General features: G+C 39.9%; 1 protein-coding gene across 3 annotated transcripts in view; it reads left to right on the top strand.

The window, feature by feature from the left end:
* Window positions 1-23,591, top strand: part of SLC25A13 (solute carrier family 25 member 13) — a 92,243-nt gene extending 68,652 nt beyond the window's left edge. For all 3 annotated transcript variants that reach the window (XM_052692388.1, XM_052692387.1, XM_052692389.1), the window contains 5 exons: window positions 6,609-6,749; window positions 17,356-17,494; window positions 21,146-21,304; window positions 21,443-21,533; window positions 22,373-23,591. In XM_052692388.1, the coding sequence (XP_052548348.1) occupies window positions 6,609-6,749; window positions 17,356-17,494; window positions 21,146-21,304; window positions 21,443-21,533; window positions 22,373-22,562 (720 nt within the window). In that variant the 3' untranslated portion in view covers window positions 22,563-23,591. The remainder of the gene's footprint in view (window positions 1-6,608; window positions 6,750-17,355; window positions 17,495-21,145; window positions 21,305-21,442; window positions 21,534-22,372) is intronic.

Below are 23,591 nucleotides of genomic sequence, written 5' to 3'. Positions count from 1 at the left end.
TTTTTTTTTCCTGTATTAGAAGTATTGACCAAAAGTTTACATGGAGATGCATTTTAGCTTAAAACATTATTGTTTTGATAATTGTATTTTATGAGGCATTCATTTCTCCTGTAATCACTTCTTTTAAAAGCAGTAAAATATTGTACTGTTTAAGTGTGCAGGTTCAAAAAAAAAAAAAAAAAAAGAAAGAAAGAAAGAAAGAAAGAAAGAAAACCTCAAACTAAATTGGGAATTAAAGTCTAGCTTTCTGTGAGAAAAAGGAAGATATTTATGATGTCACAGTAATTTATGATGTGACCAAAAAATAATGGGTCACAATTTTAATATAGCTACCATGCTGTAAGACTTGAAAGGTCTGTAAATCATTAAATGATTCCACAACTAGTCAAAATAGACAAGTAGAGCAGACAGAGCCAAATGTTAACATATTTGACAGGTCTGTAGCTTAATTGCTTTTATAATGCCAATCAAGAAGGCTCCACTTTGATTTTTTTTGGCTAGGCTTCTAAGAACTGAATTACCTATAACATAGAAAATATAGAATCTGCAATTTTTTTTTTTTTTCCCCCTGAGCAGAGTTGGTCTGTGCTTATAAAGAAACCATGCTCCTGTTAGTTTCTGTGTAGGCAGATTATTAATAAACTATTTCTGGAAATTCTCACAAGTTGTATCTGAATTTTGCTTATCTATATGAAGCAGTAGCAGGGATGCACTTCTGTTCAGGCTAATTGCAATCCTATTTATGAGCTTTTTAAGTGAATGTTTGAAGGGACTTGCTTTGCATTTTATGTACCTGTGGCCATTAACAAGACTTGCTGATTACAGCTCTATTTGCTGTTTGTGCAGCCCAAGCTTAGACCTCAGCCAGGCCAAGAGAAGTCTGTCCTGGGAAGACAAAGATTAGCTGGGGAAAAATACAGTTCTGCCTGAGCAGCATGAAAGCTGTTTCTGTGCTAGCCTGGTCTGGGTAGTGAAAAGCAGATGATTGAGGGCTGAGGAAATCTCCTCATGATCTGAAGAAAAGGTATTTACTATATGAACTCCCATTGCTAAAGAGCATTATCAGAACGCTGTATGGATAGGGCTGCAGATGAGAGGACACAAAATAGCACGAGATGGCTTGTCTGGGTTTTTGAAGCCTGGCTTTATCTGAAGAAATGTAACACAGAACCAACCTTTTGAGAACCCAGTGTGATTTACCCTTGACACAGAGTGCCACATAATTAAGGTTTTCACCTTTGAAATATATAAGAAAAACAGTCACTTTGGACAGCTGTCTGTTACTCGGCATCTCTTCTGGTAACACTGAACTGCATAGTGAAACCACATGCAGCAACTCAACACAATTCGTCTCACACTTTTGTGACCTCAGGGCATATGAACACCAAGACTCTCACAGGTAGTTTGGAGCCCTTTGGTGGCTCTCTGTAAATCTTGCTCTTCTGATGTGATTGCTCTTCTACATGTGATTTTGTGGTACATCATTTAATATTTATGTGCCTTACCTGCCTCTTGTACAGTGAGGGTGGTGATACTTCCATTCTTCAATCCTTTTAGTACATTTTAGATTTATATTGTTTACTTTTTACAAAAAAAAAACACGTTTGTACAATGCTTAGTACTTTCAGAGCTTTGACTTAAATTAGGATTAGTATACACTAGCAAAAGCACAGGGAAACAGGTGGCAAGGAGTAATATCCTGGGACTGAGTGCAGTAGCCCGTATGACTGAATATGGTACGTAGTTGACTACAAATTTTGAATCTTGTACCACGTGGTTGTCTTGTAAATCAAATGAGTAAGCAAAGCATTGCAGACAATTTCTTTTGCAGACGCTGACTCTGGATAATTGCATAATACTGTGCTTATGTATTTTAATGGTTGCCATTAATCGCCATAATTGCTGTCCCTGGGTGATATTGTTGGAAATATTAACACTCTAACAGTAGTAGTAATCCTTTTATTTATCCATAAGCTTAGAAGCTGATATGTGACGAGTTAGGTACAGAAAATCTAGGATAACCCTAAACGCTCTTAGCTGAAAACAGGAAAAACCTAATGGCTTGAAGCTAGTAAATAAGGTTAATTAGAGGTGCTGGAAGAGCTGATGATCAATAGTGATGAAAAGAGAAGAATCACAACCTAATACTTTCTTTTGGGATGGAAAATACAGAATTTTCTTTGTGAATTACAAGCTGTATTCTTTTCAGAATGTACACTGAAGCTTTCAAATGCAGATTTGAAAGCCTTTGGAGAGTTAGGTCTGGTGTACTCTTTTCTTATCTAGTCTCATAAGGGCACAGAATGCACTTAGATGAAAAAGAACAAGGATTCCTTGCCTTATTGTAATGAAGGATGTGAAAACCTGTTTATTTGCCAGTAAAGTTTATTACAAGATTATTTGAATACGTGAAGAAATAGAAAACATTCCAACTTCTTAAACTGGAGTAGTGTTAAGCTAGCAGCTGTTACGAAATTTTTTTTGTACAGGATGGATTGTATTTCTCCATCGACAGAAAAAAAAATACCACAACTATTTCTGCTTCTCCCTGCTGTTCTATAAAATAGGAAAGAAGAGGGAGGAATGTGATAGGCATTACTGCATGACTGTACAAGGCTATACCGCCATCGAGAGGTGCTGGGTGATATACCAAGTGCAGAGTTGAACAACTGCAAAAGTGGGGAGAAAAAAAATAAAAAAAAAATTCACATGTGCACATCTAGCCCTTCTTGTGTTAAAACACAATTAGCGTTTTGTAGGCATGCCGATTTCTAGTGATCTGTGTATGAGGAGTTCATGGATGGTGCAGGTATTGATTTTCTTGCTTTATATCATACAAAACCGTAAGTGCTTGTGATTAGGTCAAATGAGAAATACTTTTAGAATTATATGAGCCCTTTGTGGGACCTTTCAGATAATTAAGCTCTTGGTATTCACTCCTATAAATGAGCCAACGTTCCCGTTTTTATTTAATCACATCATAATAACTGGAAAGTAGTAAATGTGCTTTTCCAATCAGATCATTCGTTTATTTAAAAAAGAAATATGATTGGAAGAGGAGATAAAGAATTCAGAGTTGAGGGTATTCAGTGTAAAAAAAATTGATGTTACTGCTAACTATCTATACTCAAGAGTTTGTAAAAGTTTATCCTATCATGATTTTTATGACACTTAATGGAGAAATCATTAGGTTTGAGCAACCTGAGCTTAAACAGTGTTTATTCTGGCCAAGAAAATAGTTTCCAAGTTCTTACCTTTGGGATATATTTTACAATAATTTTTAAATGAGGTGCACTTTTAACTATGAAAGGTGCCAAACAAGAAGTTAATGTTCTTCAACTTTTTGCCAAATAAAATGAGCAGGCTGATAACACTGATCATGTTTTGTATGTCTTTTCCACAACAGTTTATACCAGCACCTTGAAGAGGGAAAATAAATAAATAAATAAACGAATAAATAAATAATGAGATTCTTTCATTACATTCACTATGTAAAAACTCAGAAGACAGAAACAATGCTATTGTGATTCAAGCTACTGATTTAGAGATCAGGATATCTGGAGACTGTTACTAGTTGCTTGTTTGAGCTTGGGAGACACACACACAGGGCATACAATTAACCTCCTTACCTCAAATCCCCTTCTTGTAAAACTAGAGCCTTTGTGCTTCCCTTACAGGAGCACTGGGAGGAAATAGCCATTAATATTTATGAGACACTTGCATACTGTGATGATGAATAACGCAATAGGAGTTACCGGTACTAGACAAGCAAGAAATCATTTCATTAGACAATATAGTAGCCATCTCCAGTTTGCTTCCCCTCCCTTTTGAGAATAGGGAGCTGCAGTTGCCAGCACGGATGATTAAATAACAGGGTGATAAAAGCTCCCCACGAGGTGACTGTACTTGTTACCACTGGAAGTGCCTGTGCACTGGCTGATGTCAAACCATCCTTCGTTTCCATCGCAGGGTAGGCAGTTGGTGGGGTACTGCTGAGACCCACTACAATAGGTCCTACCAAGACCTTCTGTCAGGTATTGTCTGGCCTATCACCTTCAATTACTCATCATTTGATGTTTGGTGTGTATCTTCCATCAAATTCAGAGAATGACAAAGGTTGTGCAAAGAGTTCTGGGGTAGTACCTAAATGGTTTTGCAGAAGAACTTCGATGGAAATTTCCTATGTCTTTTGTTAGAGGAACTGCTTGGGCAACAAAACCAGTAGAATTCACATCAGCTGTTTTAGTGTTTTTGGTAATGCCTGGCGTGTACAGGTCTCAGTGCTTTAAATATTTGAATACAGTGAGCCTGATTGTAGGAGGTGGGTAAGTAATAGCATCCCCATTTTTCAAATAGCAAGCTGAAACAGAGGGAGTCTTGTGTGATTTACCCAGAGCCACAAACATGTAACACTCCCAAGTATTGCCACAGCCAGGCTGGACGTGCAAATGTAAGCATTTGTATGTGCTAGCACTTTAAATACTTCCCACTCGTTAGAATTCAGAAATTATTTGCCTTTATTCTCTATTAAAAACAGGTCTGTTTCAGTTTCCTTTCTCTAAATATGGCATTCACTTATAAACATTTTATAGATTTTTAAATTACTCAATGTTTTGGTACATTAATAATCATCAATTAAACTTAATTTTGTTGTCATCTTATGAGTATTGATATGGTTTTCCTGTAGTGAAAATTAAAGAAACACTTCCCATGGAGTCATGGTACAATGTAATGCAAGAATATCACACTGAGAGAAAGCAGTTTATTTGTGCTAACATAGAGCAGTTAATATGAGTTTTTAAATTAATGTGTTTTAGAGGATGACTCTAGCAAACTTGCAAATGAATATTAGCACCTTGCAATTGGGATTTTATCATTTTAAGAATGAAAAATGTGTGATGGCAGTGTGGGAACACTTAATGTTTGTAATAATAAACCAAACTGTTTGTCACATAGGAATTTATAATTCATCAGAAAAACCCATCCAGTGTTTGCTTTGATTTTGAGACTTTGCTAGATGAGTACACAAATAAAAGAGAATGTCTTTTTTTTTTTTTCTTTCCTTTTTTTTTTTTTTTTTTTTTGAGTGCTAACTTAATATGTTTTAAGTGCAAACCTGAAATCAAAGTACGTGCCAAATAATTTATCATCCTAATTTCTGATGGCAATAGGAATAGCAATTTTATATGTACCAGGATTCTGGTTTGGTAAATGCAGTTAAATTAAATTATGCCAATTTGAAAGTCAAAACCAGTTGAGTTACACAAGAGCATGCTTTTTCTGGTCAAAATAGGAAACATTTGGGATATTTGGGGGGTTATGTAAAGACTTTAATTTGTAACCACACTGTGTATGCTCAGTCTAAGTGGTAGACAAGAATAGTTGTTCGTGCGATTTGCCATTTCTTCAGCACATTATTTAAACCATATTACTGTGCCTATTTTTTATTTTGAATGATAGCTGATCTGAGCTATGATTAATTCTTTTAACATTTGGATAATTTAAAAAAGATGTGCACATAGTGTTTACATACTAGACATGGCTAGATGGAAGTGCTTTTATTTTAGTCATTGCCTTCTAGAAAAAAAATTGTTTTGTTGTGGGGAGGGTTGTCCTTTGCATAGTCTGTCATTTCAGAGCCTCAAAAAGAGCGTAGCTGCTGGGCTGTGTAATTAAGAAATTAACAGAAGTTAGAATGACGCTGTTGAATTTTGGCCAAATGGAGCTCAAATGAGTATTTCTAAATTCACTTAGCTTGTGTCATGTAACCTTTTTTTCTCGTTTCAAATTTAAGCTTGGGATCTGTTGGTGTGCCAAAATGGTAATGCCTCGTGTCACCTGTTGTGAATGAGATGAATTTCAATAGAACTGGCGCAGTCTAAAGTGCTTGCTACCACTGTGTTTTAAATCTGACTAGCTTACAAGATGAGTTCAGTGGTACCTTACCAACAAATACAGACCGACACTGAAGCAGTTCTGATGAATGGAATCCTTCAGGCTTTAGACCTTTGTTACTTGGTGCGCAAGTAATGATGTGGAGCTCAGACTCTTGAATCAAGCAGCATTTAGTGACTCTGAAGCTAGTATTTCAGTGGGGCTTTAGAAGAGGAAAAGATATCTGCAGTTCTGGTTTCTGGAATCCATGCATTCTTTGTTTTGTGAACTCGTGCCAAAATTGAATAAGCTTCTGCCAGACTTCTACTCCTCAGCAGTATGTTTTCACAAAGTACCAGCATGATCTTCTCAATTTCTTTGCTTGGTTACTCTTTTGCTCTGTTACTTGCTTTACGATGTTCTTGGCTTGTCAGTATTTTGTGAATTGATGTTGGTGAATACGTTCTTGCAGCAGGAGTTGAGGCAGAGTGTTTGATGTACCGCAGTGTCCTGCAGTGGCTGACCTGCTTCCTTTCTGTTTCCTGACCATTCATCTCATGTGGGGTAGATTTCTTGCCTTGGAGCTGCAGCTTATTAACTAATATTAAAATTCACATCTGCTAATGGCTGAACTGACGGCAGCAAGATTAAAAACATATTCTCTTATATGTAGCAGGACATATGTTGCAAATAATTTAATGAGTTAACATACTGCCTTTTACTTTTAATTTCAGGCTGGAGGTTCTCAAGTGATCTTTACCAATCCACTAGAAATTGTCAAGATTCGACTACAGGTGGCTGGAGAAATTACTACTGGCCCTCGTGTTAGTGCCCTCACTGTACTACGGGACTTAGGCTTCTTTGGTCTCTACAAGGTACCTTTTTTTATATGTAAATGAAAAGCAAATTGTGAATATTTCAGATCAGAAGATTATTTCATTGTTCTTAAAAACTTTTGAGAATGAACATAGTTGTACTTCTTTTTCATTATTTATTATGTGGTATCTTTATTTTTTGCTCCTGATTAAGGGGACACACTACCTCGTGATTTAAGTTTGTGGCCATTGTGAATCTTACTAAAATTTCTTTCCTCTTTTCAGCAGATCTGGCTGTAAGTATTGTTGATTAAGGATTAGTTTATGTTTCCTGATACTCTGCCTGGTGTAAAGATAGTTATTTTTCATCTGCTTTCATTACAGAGAGCTTACAGTTGTGGAGCCGTGCTTTTGCTTTTCTGTGTTTGATTCAGCAACTTTCCCAGCTAAATTAACTTAATTAACTTTGTCATTGTTAATCTGGTGATGGGAATTAATTATAGCAGAATAACTAGTGAGGAAATATGGATGGTGTGAGCCCAGTGTGAAAGTAAACTCCTACAGCAAACTCCCCCTTGCTATTTTAGAAACACATTTCCACGAGTAATACTGGAAAATACACTTCTGTGAGTGTATGGTGCAAACTCTACTCTTCTGCTTTCTCCGTTACTGTTCTCACATATATGTGCATAAATATCTAAAGTTGGATTTAATGTTAGACTGATACACACACACAACCCCACACACAGACTGCAGAAGGGTTAAAAACATCTTTGTTGAATCTTAACAGGGTGTATGCTGCAAATAATCGAAAGGGCGGACATACGACCCTCCACCTTCAGATGAGGTGGACAAGATATGGAGGGCTATGAAAGGTCTTGGAATACTTTGAAATACCCATTATGCTCAGAACAAAAATTAATAAATTCCATACACCAGAGCACCGTATGGTGTTTCCTCAGATTTTGTAGCCTGCTCTCCAGGAGAAAGCTTCATGCTGTCTTTTTGTCCCGGTCTTTGTAGTGCAGCAGGCAGTATTCTTCCGTTTCTTATTTACAGCAATGAAACTGTAAACTGAAGATGTTTCGATAACACCAAATGAGCCCCATCCCCCTCCTCAACAATATTTAAATGTCACCCACATTTTTCACCCGCAATTCTTTTAAATCGTTCTTTTAACATTACAAAGAGGAAGCCTGCCCGGGAGGAGATGTATGTATGCTTTGGCCTGGTGAGAAGTAGCAGATCTGAATAGGATTTAATGGGGAGTCGTTTTTCCCTTTAAATCGACTTGCTAATTTTTTAGGTGTTTTACTGAAGCTGATGCTATTGTGTAAACGCCTAATAAATGACATTATGGTGTTGATTCGGGTGAGCATTTACAACTGAACAGTCTGCATCCCTGAGGCTGTGCAGGAATGGAGGGCAGCTACTGACTTGTGCTTGAACTGTTATAAATAAAATGCAACATGAGAAAGAATGAGCAGCTGATTTACTACAGCTAATGTTTATTCATTTGTTTTTCCTGATAACCTTCTATTGGTTGCTCAGGAGTGTTTGCTGTATTTTTTCCACTTTTAAACGGCATTAATGTCTTAAGTCGTATTATGGCTTATTTGTGATTTCTGAAGTACGTACTGTGGGACTGTTTGCAAGGAGTGCACCTTCTGAACGTGAGCTGTTACAGCTCAGATGTGCACTGGGACAGGCACTGTTCTTTAATCCCAAACCACACGGTTTCACTGGGTCGTTCATTAAGTCCCTTCACCTCCTCCTCTTAAAAAAAAAAAAAAAAAAAAAATAGCAACCCATAAGGATTTTCACTTTTTCACTCTTCTGTCTCTGTTTCTGAATCTTTCCCAAGTTCTGTTCCTTGTGGTTCGTGAGATCTGTATTTGTCTTCTCCAAAAAACAGCCTGAGCAAACAAAAACAGAAAAGAGAAATAGAACTGAGTTACGTTGATAAATTTGGAAAGCTTGTGCTATTAACTAGTCAGTTAGCTTTACGACTGAAACAGAAATGAGGGTTTTGTGTCTGTCTCACTGCTTCTCATGGGAACTCTTAATGCAGTCTGAACTTTCTTTTGCATCGTAGGGCTTTCAGTGTAGCTCTGTCTTTTGCATCCTTGTGAAGATGTCTGATGCCTCAAATGTATTTATTTTGGTTGAACTTAAGAAGCATCCATGGCTATTACTGTGGAAGGACAAGAACTGATAACTGCTTTACAAAATAGTTTGTTTTGTGAGTCTTGAACTTTGTTATGTGTGGGCCTTTGTGTAAATATTCCAGGTGTTTAAACACTTCTGTATGTTAGTAGTGATTTAGGACCAACTGATTCACTCAGTTTCGCAAGTGTTGAAAGCAAATTCTAGACTTTTCATTTCAGAATTTTTCATTTGAAACAGATGCTTTTTAATTACGTCTCTTTCTCTCTCTTTTTTTTTTTTTTTTTTAATATAGTCCAAAATGTAATTGTAAGTGGTCAATAACAGGGTTTTGTCTATTTTTTTTTTCCTTTTTTTTCTTTTTTTTCTGTTTGGTATAAATCTGGTTGTGTTGTTTTTTTTTTTTTTTTTTTTTTTTCTCCTGTGATTGGTGCAGAGAAAGCAAAAGTAACAAGAATTAAGTATTCCATCAGCTTGGTTTATTTCAAGTGCATTCTGTTCTTTTTGGATCTGACCTGTTAGAAATTCTTGTAAAACTGCCCTCAGAAGGGTTGGCTGCAGTTTTCTACAGCAGTTTCCACCACTGCTCAGTGTCAGCATGAGAAAGTGACTGTCCAACGATTCACTTCTGATGTCTGCATTGGTGGCCATTAACAAGCATCAGTAGAGCTGAGTCCCGAGAGGAGGCCATTGGATGGGATGGTACGAGAAGCTGTGCAGAGACAGGATCCTCTGCTGCTTGCAGAATCTTTTTCAAGGTCTTGCTTTGAGGTGGAACAGAAAGGGATTCTCTCAGCCTGATAGTTGCCTGCTGAAATGCATAGAAAGCCAAAATTGTTGACTTTACTGTATTGCCAGCAGTGGAAAAAAATGACTTGTTAGAGTGGTGAAATCAGTGGTGGGATAGCACATACTTAATAGGAAGATGGAGTCCAGAAGTTCTGGTCTTAAGTTGGAACTAATATTGCCATCGTGATAACTGTTTAAAATAGGAGCACAGGCATTTTTTAATATTTTTCTGTGATGAATGAGAGCTTTACCACTCAAGTTCATAAGTTCCTAGCACAGCAGAAGTGTTTCCATTGCTTGTCAATGTGAGATTACTTCTGTACTGAAAAGCTACAAACCTCTTAAATCAGGAGTGATTTCATCCAGTCTGCTGCACACTGACTTTTCTGTTTCTCTCTCTGCTTTGGTGCTGTTTTGTTTACTACGTTGCATGGACTGCTTTAAAAATTGTTTTCCCAGTTCAGAAATACATCAACTTGAAAGCAGTTCTGACCATAACAGATCAGTCCAGCACTTTCTGCTTAGACCCAATGAATCTTGCTGAAATCTATGCTAAAATGTAGGTGAAAAATCATTATGTCCCATATAGTAGTCAATATGGAAGAATGTACTTCCATTAACTACAACTGCAGCCAGAAGATGCAAGGAGTTACGCAAGTCAGTCCTAGCTTTGTGAGGCAAATGCTTGCACGTCTCAACAAGGTCTGCTGTTTATTGTTTGAATTAGTATGTTTTGCCTTAATTCCTAACTAGGAAACGCATTTTGTAGATTAAAACTCTCAAACTTCCCTGATACAGGTAATTTCAGTGTTCCTGTCTTTCCTTAGCAAAGAAAACCGATGCACAGATAAATAAATCTTAGGTTTCGTGTCAGTGAATTATCAAAGGAAATGTTATATATAAAACTTCTTTGCACCTGGCTGAGTGAATATTTCATTGATTATAATCCTAATTATCATAGTATTCTAGTCTATACAAATTGCATTTGATGATCACTGATGTCCCTCTGTCCTCAAGAGATTAATATTCTTCCTGATGATTCCTTGTTGTGTTAACGTGGGGCTCTACTATGCTAGCGACAAAACAATTCACAGTAGTACTCTGTCGAGATCTCTGCTCTGTGTACTGATGTACTTTGTAGTTTTGATGTTAGAATCTGATCAATTTGTGTGGAAAACCAGTCTGCAGGACATCAGGGCAAGCAGACATAGAGTTTGACCACCTTTGTAGATTTTAAAAACACAACCCAAAACTTTCCTACAAGAGTTGCTTTCCCTACACCTTCCCTTTAGGCAAGAAAGCAGTAAATCTCTCCTTTACCTACTGTTCTCAGAGTTTGGTACACTGAGTTCCTTCAGCCTCTCCTTCCTCACACACCATGGGCTTCCTGCCCACCTTGACAGCCCTGCACTGGACTTTTTTTCTGGTGTGGCAACGTCCTTTTTGTACTTGGGAGCCCAGAACTGGACACTGGGTTCCAGATGTTCCAGATGCAATCTCACCAGTGCTGAATGGAAAGGGAATATCAGTTCCCTTGCATCCTTGCACAGTGTGTGACTGTCCATTTTTACTGCACAAAGGCATTGCTGACCTGTTTTTTTACTTGTCCACCGGCACCCCTGGATTTTTTTTGCAAACCAGCTTTCTGGCTACTCAGACTCTGCCTGTACTGCTGCAGGGCGCTGTTCCAGTCCAAATACAGGACTTTGCATTTGCTGTTCTGAACTTCATGATGTTCTTGGCAGCCTATTTCTCCATGCTGTGAAGGTCCCTGTGAATAGCAGCCTACTCCTCCAATTCATTATCATCCACTAATCTGCCGAGTGCAGCCCACATTCCACTGATGTGGCTATGACGGTTCTACAGGAGATCGTTTCAAAACTTTGCCTATAGTCACAACTTACAACATCCATTTCTGCCAGGTTGTCTACAAGTCTGGCAATTAGGTTCATCAGCCATTATCTGGAACATCCTTATTAGCTGTTTCCAACATCTCCCTTGTCCTTTATGTGCCTGGAAACAGATTCCAGGATAGTTTGCTTTATAAATTTCCCAGGGACTGAGGTGTATCCAAGCAGCTGTAGTTTTCCAGATCTTCCTTCTTGCTCTTCTTCAGGATGGGTGTAGTATTTGTCTTTTTTTCCTAATTGTACAAACCCCCTTGACTGATTTGAGTTTTGGAAGGCAGTAGCCAACTCACAGGAACATCAACCAGCTATCTCAGCACCACAGGAGATGCATCATCTGCTCTCATGGACTGTCTGTGTGCAGAGGGCTTAAGTGCTCTGTCTACTGTAGGTGATGGTATGCTTCTGCAGACTTTTCTAATATGCTTATGGAACTGAGAAGCCTGAAAGCAGATTTTACTAGTAAGAAGTGAGGCAAGTAAGTAATTTCTCTTCCTTTTCCATGTCCCTAGTCACCAAGTGTCTTGCCCCACTGAGCAACAGCCTCACAATTCCCTTAGTTGTCCTGAGCTGCTGATATGCTCACAAAAGCATTTGCAACTCACTGGGTCCAGCAGCAGCTGACCCCTGACTATTCTGACTCCACTGTTGCATGCCCAAGCAGTGCTTCTGCATTTCTCCAAGGTAGAAGACCCAGTTCACTTTTCTTTTTTTACCTTCTGCATCTGAGCTCACTCATGAGTTCCTCATTTATCCATGGTATTCTTTTTATCCATAATTGCAACAGTAAGACTTGACACATACGACTTGTTAGGTTAACTGCTGGGTTGAATCCCCAGAGTTCCTCAAAGGTAGAAAGCAGCTATTTTTGTTGTTTTCTGCCTTTATCTCAAATTCAGAACTGCATGTGTAAGAAAGTATTTCAGGTCACTCAGCTTCTGCAGAAGGCATTTCTCTCCTCTGTTTATCTTATTTCTGCTTTTATTTGTTGCTGTGAAAGCACTAGGGCATGGAAGCTCAGGGGTGGTAAATTCTTATTTAGCTGCAGATGTTCTGTAGATGGCAACTGTTCTTAAAAGTATAAAGACTGTGTATCCCAGTCAGGGAAAGTATCCCTAGCTCAGAATACCATTTGTGTTGGCAGAAATGAGAAAGAATACATTTCTGATTTTCAGTATTTTTAATACATCTCATGTAATTTCTGATCACAATAGAATACTGAAGTGATTGTGCAAGATGAGGTAATGTTTTGTCTTACGCCTGTCTATCACAGTAACATGCATAAGGTCCTGTTAAAGTCAGTTGAACTTATATTTTCTTGGTTTCCAAGGACATATTTCAATTGCTCATTTAAATACACTTATTTCGTACTGCTTAGAAACTCGTATCCATAAAATATTTAAATGGGATTTTTATTAAAATAATAGAGTCATAAAATATCTTGATTTGGAAGAGACCCATAGGGATCATCAAGTCCAACTACTTTTACAAGTAATCACTCTGGTGGATAGTGCTTTTCTTTATAACGTGCAGTGCCACTCCCTGGTTTTGTGCAAGCTATTTCTGTGATGCCAAAGAAGTGGTAAACAGTAAGAGTTTAGTAAATGATCCTTTGAGGAAATGACACATCAGTTGTGGTAATGTTTATGATTAGAATTCCTAGAAGGGATTTATCTCAAATTTGTGCCTTGGCTGATAATGCCAGCACAGCCTGCATATCCAAAACTAGTCAGAAAACCTTTCAATGAGTCCTTTCTCTTTCTTTTTCTTTTTTTTTTTAATAATAATAACTTAATAAACAGGTTGTATGTTGACCTGGAAGATGTCCTCTCAGTTGGCAATACATACCAAGCTGTCACCTGGTACCTTTTGGTAACATCTGAGATATTCCAGCTCTTCCTGTTGTAGGTTTACAGCAGGGAGATAAACGTGAAACTGAGTAGGAAAAGAGTTGAGTTATATTAACTTGCATCCAGCACGCTCATTTGTGACTGCGTTCTCCTACGTGAGTACCTGCTGTTGGCTGTTCGGAAGGTTTAGTTCCAAAAGAAGCCCCTTTACCTGAGAAGTTTTGCCACTCTTGTCTGCAAAATGTATCTGAATTGCTGCCGCAGTATTTGGAATGTGTTTTATTCCTCTCAGCTGATGTGCTGAATCAGTTTCATGTATTGGTTGGAGTAAACATGTGAATAGAAGCGGTTAGTGGCTCTTAAGGCAATGTCATTTTACAGCAGAAGAAATTACGGCCCTTGAAAGCAAATGCCTGTGGTGTTTGTGAACGCTACAAAACCTGTTAGGTGCTGTTAGAGCTCCGATTCCAAAGGGTTAAGTCTGTAGTAAAACCCAAGAAGAATGCAAAATGATCAAGAAATGACATGCTGCCTATTGTTTGTAGCTATAGGATCAAAATAACAATTATACATGCCAAATAAATTCTAAACCTGTAAAGGAGAAAAAGAGGGGGTGGCTGTAAGTACAGGTGCCAGAAGCATTAAATAACCCTCTCAGACAAGGTGCACCACTGTTGTCTTGAATGCTGCTAGGTCCCCCAGTCTGGCATTTTTCCCCTGCACCAGACAATGTGCATTCACTGCAGGAGACTCGGGTAAGCCTGCGTCTCCCAGACCTGCCGGCTCCTTGTGCCCAGCCCGACACAGAGGTGCCTTTGTCAGTATAATTACCCTCCCCTTGTAGTAGAAATAGTTTGTTTAGAGCCTTATTTGCAGGTAGAGCTGGTATAAGCAGGAATTAGCATGCTAAAGAACCTACCCCGGCACTGACTTGGGCTTATTTATCAGAATCTTTGACAATCAGAGCTTGGTTTTGTGTGTTGTTTTTTGTTTTCTTTGTTTTGTTTGTTTTTTGTTTGTTTTTAACCTCCATAGGTTTATTCCGTGAGATAGCATCCAAGATTAAGAGCTTTCAGGTTATTAAAGAGCTGCAAGATGGGAGCCAAGCCGCTGTTGCATTGGTGAGGCACATGTTATGGTGTGTAAGATCTCCCAACAATTTCATGCCTGGCAGCTCTGCACCTTGGCTGCCAGAATAAACGCGAGCGGATGATCCTTACAGCTTTCTGGGGACTGATTAAAACCCCTTTTGGCTTTCAGCACGTTGTCCACATCAAATAGGTGCGAGAAGTAAAATAAATGTTGCTTTTGCTTTTCAAGATACTGCAGCCAATCTCCCTAAGCCTTCCTAATTGGCCTAGGCTGGTTGCGGATGATTAACTTGAAGTTAAATGAGGCCTGCTTTTAAACATGCTTTCCCAGACTTTAAACAGAACGATGGGGGGAAACTTTAGACTGTTGTGATATTGGAACAGGGCCAAATCGGGTCATTATTAAAGTGGATCCAAGTTTTGATCCAGGGTTTGTTTACACTCAGCCAACTAAGTTGATGGACATCCTCTCTCTGCGTACCTGAGTGTGCGTTATTAGTGATATGAGCAACACGCCATTGCTGTCCTGTGAAAAAGGGCCTTTTAATGAAGGGGGAAGAATATTAGCAGCTCAGATTCTGCTGAGAGTTGCAGTCGGAGTTCGTGGATTTCCATACGTAATTTCAACTATGTAGAGATATTTCAGAGTATGAAAAAAATGCGGAGGAAAATGTGCACAGTGTTTAATGGCAGCATTGCAAGGAAAATAAAAGTAATGTGCCCTGAGGGTAAAGGCAGTGAGGAGATTTGCTCTGAGAAGTATGCTCTAAAAATAAATCCTTGAAGAAGCCGTCTTGGTCTGAGAATGTTTCATTAGTGAATTTCGTAATTTTTCTGTGAGATGAATACAGTGCAGACATTTGATCATTAAAAAGTTGTTTTCTCATGCAGAGCTGGGTAAAACCCTAGTATTTTTTTTTCTTTTTTTTTTAATGTAAGGCTTAAAGGTAAACTGTAAAACATGCTTCTGTTGGAGCACAAGGCCAGAACTCCTGCAGAATGTGAACTGCAAAAGATCCACCTTCTTACCCTGTTGGTGAGGTGTACAGGCTGTAATTCTGAGAGCCCAGCCCAGCACTGACTTTGTTTTGTGCCTGGTATCTTGGTTCAGCCTGTGGCTGTGCAGTGGCAGTGCTTTGAGGACCTACGTGGCATTTTCTTTAAGTCTTACTCAGTGTACCTTAGGAAGGCCTAACAAGAACCAGTGACTGCGATCATTTATCAGATCAGATCCAAGTACGCAACAAGGCAAACCTTAGAAGCAAGAGTAATTAACCTTACAATGGACTGTCAGGTAAAATGGTCAGTTGTTGGTCTGTCAGGAGATAAGCTGAGAGAGGAGGATCAGGGACAGAAAGGGGCTCCAGCAGTTTGTTTTGTTCTGCACTTGGCAACTGCGCCTGTGCCATGCAGAACATCTGAGAGTAGATCTAATGGCTGGTTTTAGATAAAATCTTCATTTTCTCAGAGGTCAAACTATGCTTCTTAGCATCTCCTGTGAACGGGCTGACAGGATCTGTTTTTACAGTAATTCCTTCTGCCTCACCTTGCCAAAAGGCATCTTTTCAGCCTTTCTGACACCTTGCAACTCTTGCGTGTTTGCTGGATAACCAGCATCCAGCTTACTTCAGCACTCTATTTTCATTGCCGTTACTGTATGAGCTAAACTTACCGATATGTCCAGGCATATAATTAGATTTAATTAAATTCTGTGCATATTAGCATGTCACCTGTGAAATGCCTGGTGCTGAGCCATGCTCCAGTAGGGCTGTACACCAGAGAGCTGTAGCAACCAGGGCACCTCAGGAGGGCTTACTGAGAAACCTCAAGGAGTTTCACTGTGACTCTGCCCTAGTTTCAAAGCAAGCAGGCTTAGCCTCATCCATGAAGCAGTTCTTTCTGAAGCTTGAAAGACTTCACCATTTTTCCAAAGGCACCTTCTCTTTGTGTCTGCCTGCCACACTCAGTCCTTATGCGCTCAGACTCTGGTGTCCTGGATACCGAGGCTGAGGAAAGGCAGACTGCAGGTCCCTTTGCTATCAGAGCATGGATGATATTTGGTATTTCATTTTCTTTGACCTACTGTAGTGGCTTTTTGAATTTTCTCTTGCTAGAAAAAAATTTTTCTTGCCTTTCTTGCCCCACAGTTTTTCTTGCCTTTTTACTGTCCTCTTAAATTTGAAGCCATTGTACTGGTAACTGCATTGGTTGTTTGTACCACTGAAGCAAACTGGTCACAAGAGCTGAAACTGACCTGAAAGCAAACTGTATCCCAAATCATGCGTACTTCAGAAATCACAAATCAGTCTCTTCGTTACCATGCTGTGAAAGGGTTGGTGTTACAGCCCTCCTTTCCCCTCTTTCTTCTGATACACATTGCATTATCAATTGCAATGTCTGTATGGATACATGGAGGAAGCACTATTATCTTTGAAGTAGTTATTGTTAAGTGGGAATGAGAAGGAACAGACTTGTCCTGTGACTCTTCAAACGTACTCTGAACTTCTTCTGCAGGCATATGGCTCAAATGTCAACTACTTACTATTCTGCAAAGGTGTTACCAGAGTTTATGCCAACACACAACATTTTCTCTGTTACCAATAAATGTCTACGCTATTAAGGAGTGAGGGAGAACAAGTAGACAAGATAAATATAATGATAGAAATTGCTGAACCAAAAAGCAATACTCACATGCTACTTAGCAGAGTGAAATACATCTATCTTATTTTGAGAAGAGAAACTGCTTTTCCTGTAAGCTCTTAGTGACAAAACAAAAATTATGATGTTGCTCTGTTCTCCAGTGTCCGTTGTTCATCGTGTTAAATTTGCTCATTCTCAAAACCTGTTCTCTTTTTCAACGCAGGGCGCTAAGGCGTGTTTTTTGCGTGACATCCCCTTCTCTGCTATTTACTTCCCCTGTTATGCTCATTTGAAAGCTTCATTTGCCAATGAAGATGGAAGAGTCAGTCCTGGAAATCTGCTCTTGGCTGGGTCAATTGCAGGTAAGTGCCCAAACTGCTCTCTATGTGTGTTTGTGTTACACCGGCAGTGCAGTAGTTAGAGCACATTTTGCAGCATTGTGCCAAAATAACATAAAGCTGCTATGCTAGAGAAATGACCTGAAGTTAAAAATAAAGATCCTGCAAGTTTGGGGTATATTCATAATGTTTAGGGGAAAAAAGGAAGGAAAGATTGAAGTTCTGATGTTTTGTCGTCATGCATCATCTTTACTTGTGACGTTACTGTGCTGTTGGCTTTGGCTGGCTGAATAACTGGTAAAGGTTTTTGTTGAAATGATTTATAAATGAAATCACTGAAAATAAAATCATGGCATTTATGAAATTTTGTGATCAAAGGAATCTTGAATATTGGTGTGTGGAATCCAACAACCGTGCTTGCAGAAAACGTTGGCAAAATGTGACAAAATGATGAAAATTACTTGCTACCCACTGTCTCCTGTGCAGTTACGTGACTTTGTGAGGACTTCACCCTTATCAGAACAGTTTCTGAACTGGGCTGTATTCCATTGTCTTGCCTGTTGCAACAGGCACTTGTGTGGTAGAAAGCATAAGGAGTTGCTTGTTGTCTTGTGTGCCATAAGTTGTGGATTCCTGACTACCCAGATACCTAAGAGGTGCTGAGTGTCATCTTGAGCACTTGCTTGTTCTAGTCTGCTGCATAGTGTGTAGGATAGCCAAGCAGTTTCCACAGATGTATTCAGTTTGAGTGTGCCAGAGCCTAGGGGAAGATAGATACACTTTGCAGACTCAATTTACCTTTGTGTCAGCTGTGTAGGTGGTCCCTGACACAATGCACAGCTCCTATACCCAAAGGGGCTCACTGCCTCATGCAGCCTGGGACCTATTCCTGCCATATCCATTCCTTAGAAGTTCTCTAAGGAAACAAGTGGGCTCAAAAGCTTGTGCAATATGGCCATAGGGAAGTGGGTAACAAGCAGGATGTTCCCATCAGCACTCACAAAGCAGATGTTTTCATCATGTTGATCATGGGCTGCGTGGCTTCTCAAAACTGCACCCAAGTTCTGGCCAGCTGGCAGGCTGCTGCAGCCTGGCAGGCTAGAAAAATGATGGAGACGCATGAGTCCAGCACAGAGAAGTAGTTCATCTTTTTTCTTGTTTGATTTTTAAGGTTTCTTCTTCCTGGGGGAGTTGTTTTCGGTCAGGATTATATGTGGGGCTGTGTTTCTTAAAGAGCAAGGACCTTTTAAAGCCACTAACTGATTGCTGGATGTGGCCAAGGCCACTGTAGATCAACTAGCCTGCCTTGCTGAAAGCATATGGCTTCAACTCCTTATGTTGGCATTCAGTCATCTGTAGTGCAGAGGAATCAACCTAGCACCAAGAAAACCAGCTGTGTTATAGTGACTGGTGCTTACAAACCCTGTCCTCTCCCATCCCCATACCCCAGAACAACCAATCTCCAAACCTTTCAACAGGAGCTTACACCCAACTTACTTCTCACCCAATTTAGTGGAACAAAACCATTTTTGAACTTCAGTTCTTATTTATAGACTTCAAACATCAGTTGGCATTTTAAAGCCAAGTCATTTCTTGGATTTTCCTCTTTTTCTCTTTCTAGCCATTGTCAGTTGATTGCAGACTGAGATAACTGTCCTTTGAAGTCCAGGCACAGAAGCAGTCTTTATTGTTGCTGATACAGCTTACCAAACTAGCTGTGTTGTGAATTTTATCCAGGGTTTCCTGTGAAGTCCTCTTAAAGTTAACTCTCATGAGCAAATTACAGTATTAAAGATCCACCATTCATTATACAGCTTACAAAACCAAGGAATTTCTCTATTGGGTACAGATAAAGTATGGTGGGGCGTGCATGTCAGCCCTGCTTTGCCACGAGAAGGCTGAGGGGAGGCCACAACAAGAACCCCACACCTCCAGCACTGGCTCCAACTCTAAATGTGCAGGGCCCTCTGCTACAAGCTGGCCTGCTTGGATGCACACCCGCACCCTTTGCCAATGGATGTTGTGTCTGCTGTCTGTGTTTTCTTCCTTTTTGTTGTCATTAGGGACACATGCAGCACAACACGCACATCATCTAGTTGGATCTGCTGCTGTTTTCACTGTTCACCAGATCAACCTGTTGTGCCGTGGCATTTTCTGAGGAGGTGATGCCATTATCAACAACAGGATAGCTCTTTAATTTGCTCCATCTGCTTACTGCTCCTATGAGCTTCCTTCTCTTCCCGTGCTCCTCTTTTTTACTGTCATCTCCTGCTGAGTCATTTGTCTCATTCTGATTGTATGCTCCTCAGGACAGTGACCTGTAAATTTTTATTTGTCTGTGAAGTCTTTTGTGCTTTATACATAGCTCTGAAAACAAGATTAAAAAAGAAACCAAAAAAACCCAGAAAATCAGTAAAGCTCGTTTTATACAAAATAGCAATAAGGAGTGAGGAATAAGGAGATGGCAGTCAATGTGTAGTAAGCAGAATTGCTTCTAAGTATGTCCTTTGGTTTTCCTTGAAAACACTGGCTGGCTTTTGAAGAACAAAAGTCCAGCTTTAAATTGAAGACAAACCAATATCCTGGTGTGGGTAAGGGTAAGCAAAGAGGAATTTCAGCCTCTCCAAAGTTCAGAAACCTTTACTGAGTTGTTGCATTTGCCTGCCAGACTGACCACTGTGCAAGTTCAGTGTGTGTGTTATTTTGGGGGGTCCAGGAGAGGAGGAGGAATTCTTTTGGTGATATGTACCAGCTTCCATCTCTCTGAAGCAGCGTGCAGAAGGATGCTGTGGTGCCTGAAGCCAGACCATGCTGGTTTGGACAAAAATTGTTACAGAATTATTAAGCCTAAAAAAAAACCAAAGCAAAGGAGATTTATGCATCTACATCTGACCAAGTTGGTTTGGAACAGATGCAGAATGGAAAAGCAATAAAACCATAAGAGACACTGTCTCCTGGGTACAGTCTAAATCCCTATTTTTTCTTTCTTTCTTTTTTTTCTTAATTCTAAACATGGGCAGTCTCCTTTGGACAGGAATGATTTCAGAGATATTGCCTGTTGGTAATTTGGTGTTTTTTACTTTCAGTTGATTGTCTGCCAGGGTAAATTTAAATCTTCCTCCAAGCGTTCTGCTGGGGATGTCAGCTGTGACTTTGCAGCTGAGCAATCTGCCGTTCCTAATGAGAAAAATGAACCTTTCTTTAAACTTAGCTCTTGTGCCTTGCTGAGCGTGCACAGCATTATCAGTTCTTGGTAAAGCTGTTGTGTGGGGATAAGGGCAGTGTGTGTGTGCAGGCTCTCCTAGCACAGCGTGCAGCCAGAGTGCCAGGAACCACAGCGAGGCGTGAAGAGGAAAGGGAAAGATCGACCTCACCTCCAAAAACATTGTGCTTATTGACTATGCAAGTTTCTGGTTAGCACTGAAAAATCCAGGCTGTGCCTCCCAGCTTGACAGGAAGCCTGTGATACGGTTTTTCCTCTAAGAGAAGCTTTCTCTGGGTGAAGCCACGTCCACAACGCTGCCTCCTGTTGCTTGTTTTCCAACTTCTGCTTAAACCTTGTGTGCTGGGTTCTGCTAATGTAAGGATGAAGGGCATGGTTACCCCTGGGGAATTGCAGTTTGTAGCATATGTAATAAGTCAGCAATACCAACCCAAAGGTTTTTCTGTCTCCAGGTATGCCTGCGGCCTCTCTGGTGACTCCTGCAGATGTCATCAAAACAAGGCTACAGGTAGCAGCCCGGGCAGGGCAGACCACTTACAGCGGTGTTGTAGATTGCTTTGTGAAGATCCTTCGAGAGGAAGGTCCAAAGGCTCTGTGGAAAGGAGCAGGAGGTGTGGAAGACAGCTTTGATTACTAATTTTCTTTTCTTTTCTTTTTTTTGTTGTTGTTTTTTGGGTTTTTTTTTGGTTTTTTTGTTTTGTTTTGCTTTGGTTTTGTGTCACTTAAGGACTGTTTTGTTTCCTTTCAAGCTCGTGTGTTTCGATCATCTCCCCAGTTTGGTGTAACTCTTGTGACTTATGAACTACTGCAGAGATGGTTTTACGTGGACTTTGGGGGAGTGTAAGTATGTGGTGTGTGAATGTGCCTGGGAACCCACAGCTGCTCTGGGATCTCCATGTGTCTTTGGGCAGAATAGGGGTCTTAGCATTGTGTAGAAGATATTGCAAAGGTTTTGTTAATGTTGGTTAAGCCACGTTACGTCTTGTGGAGGATAAGATGATGATACACCACCTGTATCACAGCAAGACATTACCACATTTTAGGTCATCATTTTGATCTGGGGACATGTATTGGTATAAATGGAGACAGCAGAAGGCTGAATAACAGGGTGGGAGTAGAACTGCAGGGGATGTGTAATGCTTACTGAGTCAGGATGCACTCTGCATTAGTCCTCATTAGTGTGCTGAAGGAGCTGCATCCCTTACAAAGGAGGGATTTGACATACAGAAGGGTCTACAGGTGTCACCAAGTCCAAATACTGTTTGTCAGAGTCTCAGCTCTGCCTCCTTTGAGGATATAGTACATAGGGATGTGCATATTGCTGTTTTAACATGATTACCAGATGCAGCTGCAGGTGCTTATGAAGCTCTGGGGGCAATAGAAGGCTACCAAAGAAGTTATTTAAACTCTGCTGAGTTACTGGATTGGTTGTATGCTGTAGGCGAGACTTCTGAACTTTGTTTTGATCAGTTTTAATCAGTGCACTGAAAGATTTGACCATCCTCCATCTCAGTGAACGCAGAGACCCTTGGCTGTTCTGGAAGGTTGTGGCATTTAATTGAGTTACTCAGTAGGAAGTGCTCTCAGGTCCCTCACTCAGCTGTCTTTACGGAGTAGTTTGGTGAATATTGCTTTCATGCTATGGAAATTATTATTTTTCTATTATTATTGTTTTGCAGAAAACCAGCTGGATCGGAGCCAGTTCCTAAATCCAGGATCACGCTCCCTGCTCCTAACCCTGACCATGTTGGTGGTTACAAATTGGCAGTTGCCACTTTTGCAGGGATCGAAAACAAGTTTGGACTTTACCTACCTCGGTTTAAGCCATCACCACCTACCTCAAAGGCTGCTGCAGCAGTAGGACCCTAAGCTTATTGCTGTAGGCTTTTTGTTATTAGTTGGGAAAGAGCCACTTTTCTAATTGGTTAATACTTTTGTTCCTTTAGCTTCACATCGTATAACAGTTTGGCTTCCTTTGAGTTTTTAAGGCAGTTCTCATCTTAAACGTAATCATTTGTCTTTGTGCTTCCTTTACCAGATCACTGTGAGATTCTTACCAGTCGTTTTAAGTTTGGGACCATGAATGTATCTGTCCACATCTGACATGAGCTTGTGTTGGGAAGACACTAATTTTAGGTTCCATTTACTGGGGAGGGTTGGGTGAGAGCTGTGAGCCAGATCATCTTGCAGACAGTGCTCAGTTGCAGATTCCCAGGGTGGATGTCACACACTGTCGCTCAAATGGCAGAAAAACTCAGTGGATATCACGGTGCTCAAAGCAGAATGAGTTTGAGTGCACCTGTGAATTGGTTCTCAACTTAGTGCGTGTCTGTAGAGGTCAGCAGATACTCCCCTGGTACCTAAGTCTGCCAGTACAGCTTTGACTTTTTAAATCCGTACACGCACAAGTTCTGTTTCTGGATTGTGTTATGAAGCTTTTATGTGGAACATGTTTTTGTAATGGAAACCACATTTATAAATGTTTAGCCGTTGTATTATGTTACTAGTATCAAAATGCTCAAAAGAAAGTGTTATTGTCCATAGTCTTTGCACTTTATGGCAGTACTTTTGGCATTCTACTACACGTACAAGGAAATTTCATACTAGGTGCCTATCTTGGGTTGCTGGTGTTTGGAATTCAGTTTGTATATGCACTCTAGTAAAACGCTGCTTGTTTAAATAGCTGCAATAGAAAATTCATGCACTGTATCAATGGTACCTGCCTTAACTGCTGGCTTGTAATTGGCAAATAGGTGGTTTCAGATTCTTATTTACTTCATTGAGTCTACAGAGATTAAAATACTCTAAAAGAAAAGATTTTACTTAATTTTTTGGTGCCTTGCACAGTGTTTAGAAAATTATGTATTTATGAAGATAGTAATAAACCTTTCAAACAGA

The sequence above is a fragment of the Tympanuchus pallidicinctus genome, unplaced genomic scaffold (genome assembly GCF_026119805.1).
Source record: "Tympanuchus pallidicinctus isolate F22 unplaced genomic scaffold, pur_lepc_1.0 scaffold3, whole genome shotgun sequence".
NCBI classification, from domain to species: Eukaryota; Metazoa; Chordata; class Aves; order Galliformes; family Phasianidae; genus Tympanuchus; species Tympanuchus pallidicinctus.
Note: the sequence above shows the minus strand (reverse complement) of the source record. Positions and strands in the feature narration are given on the sequence as shown.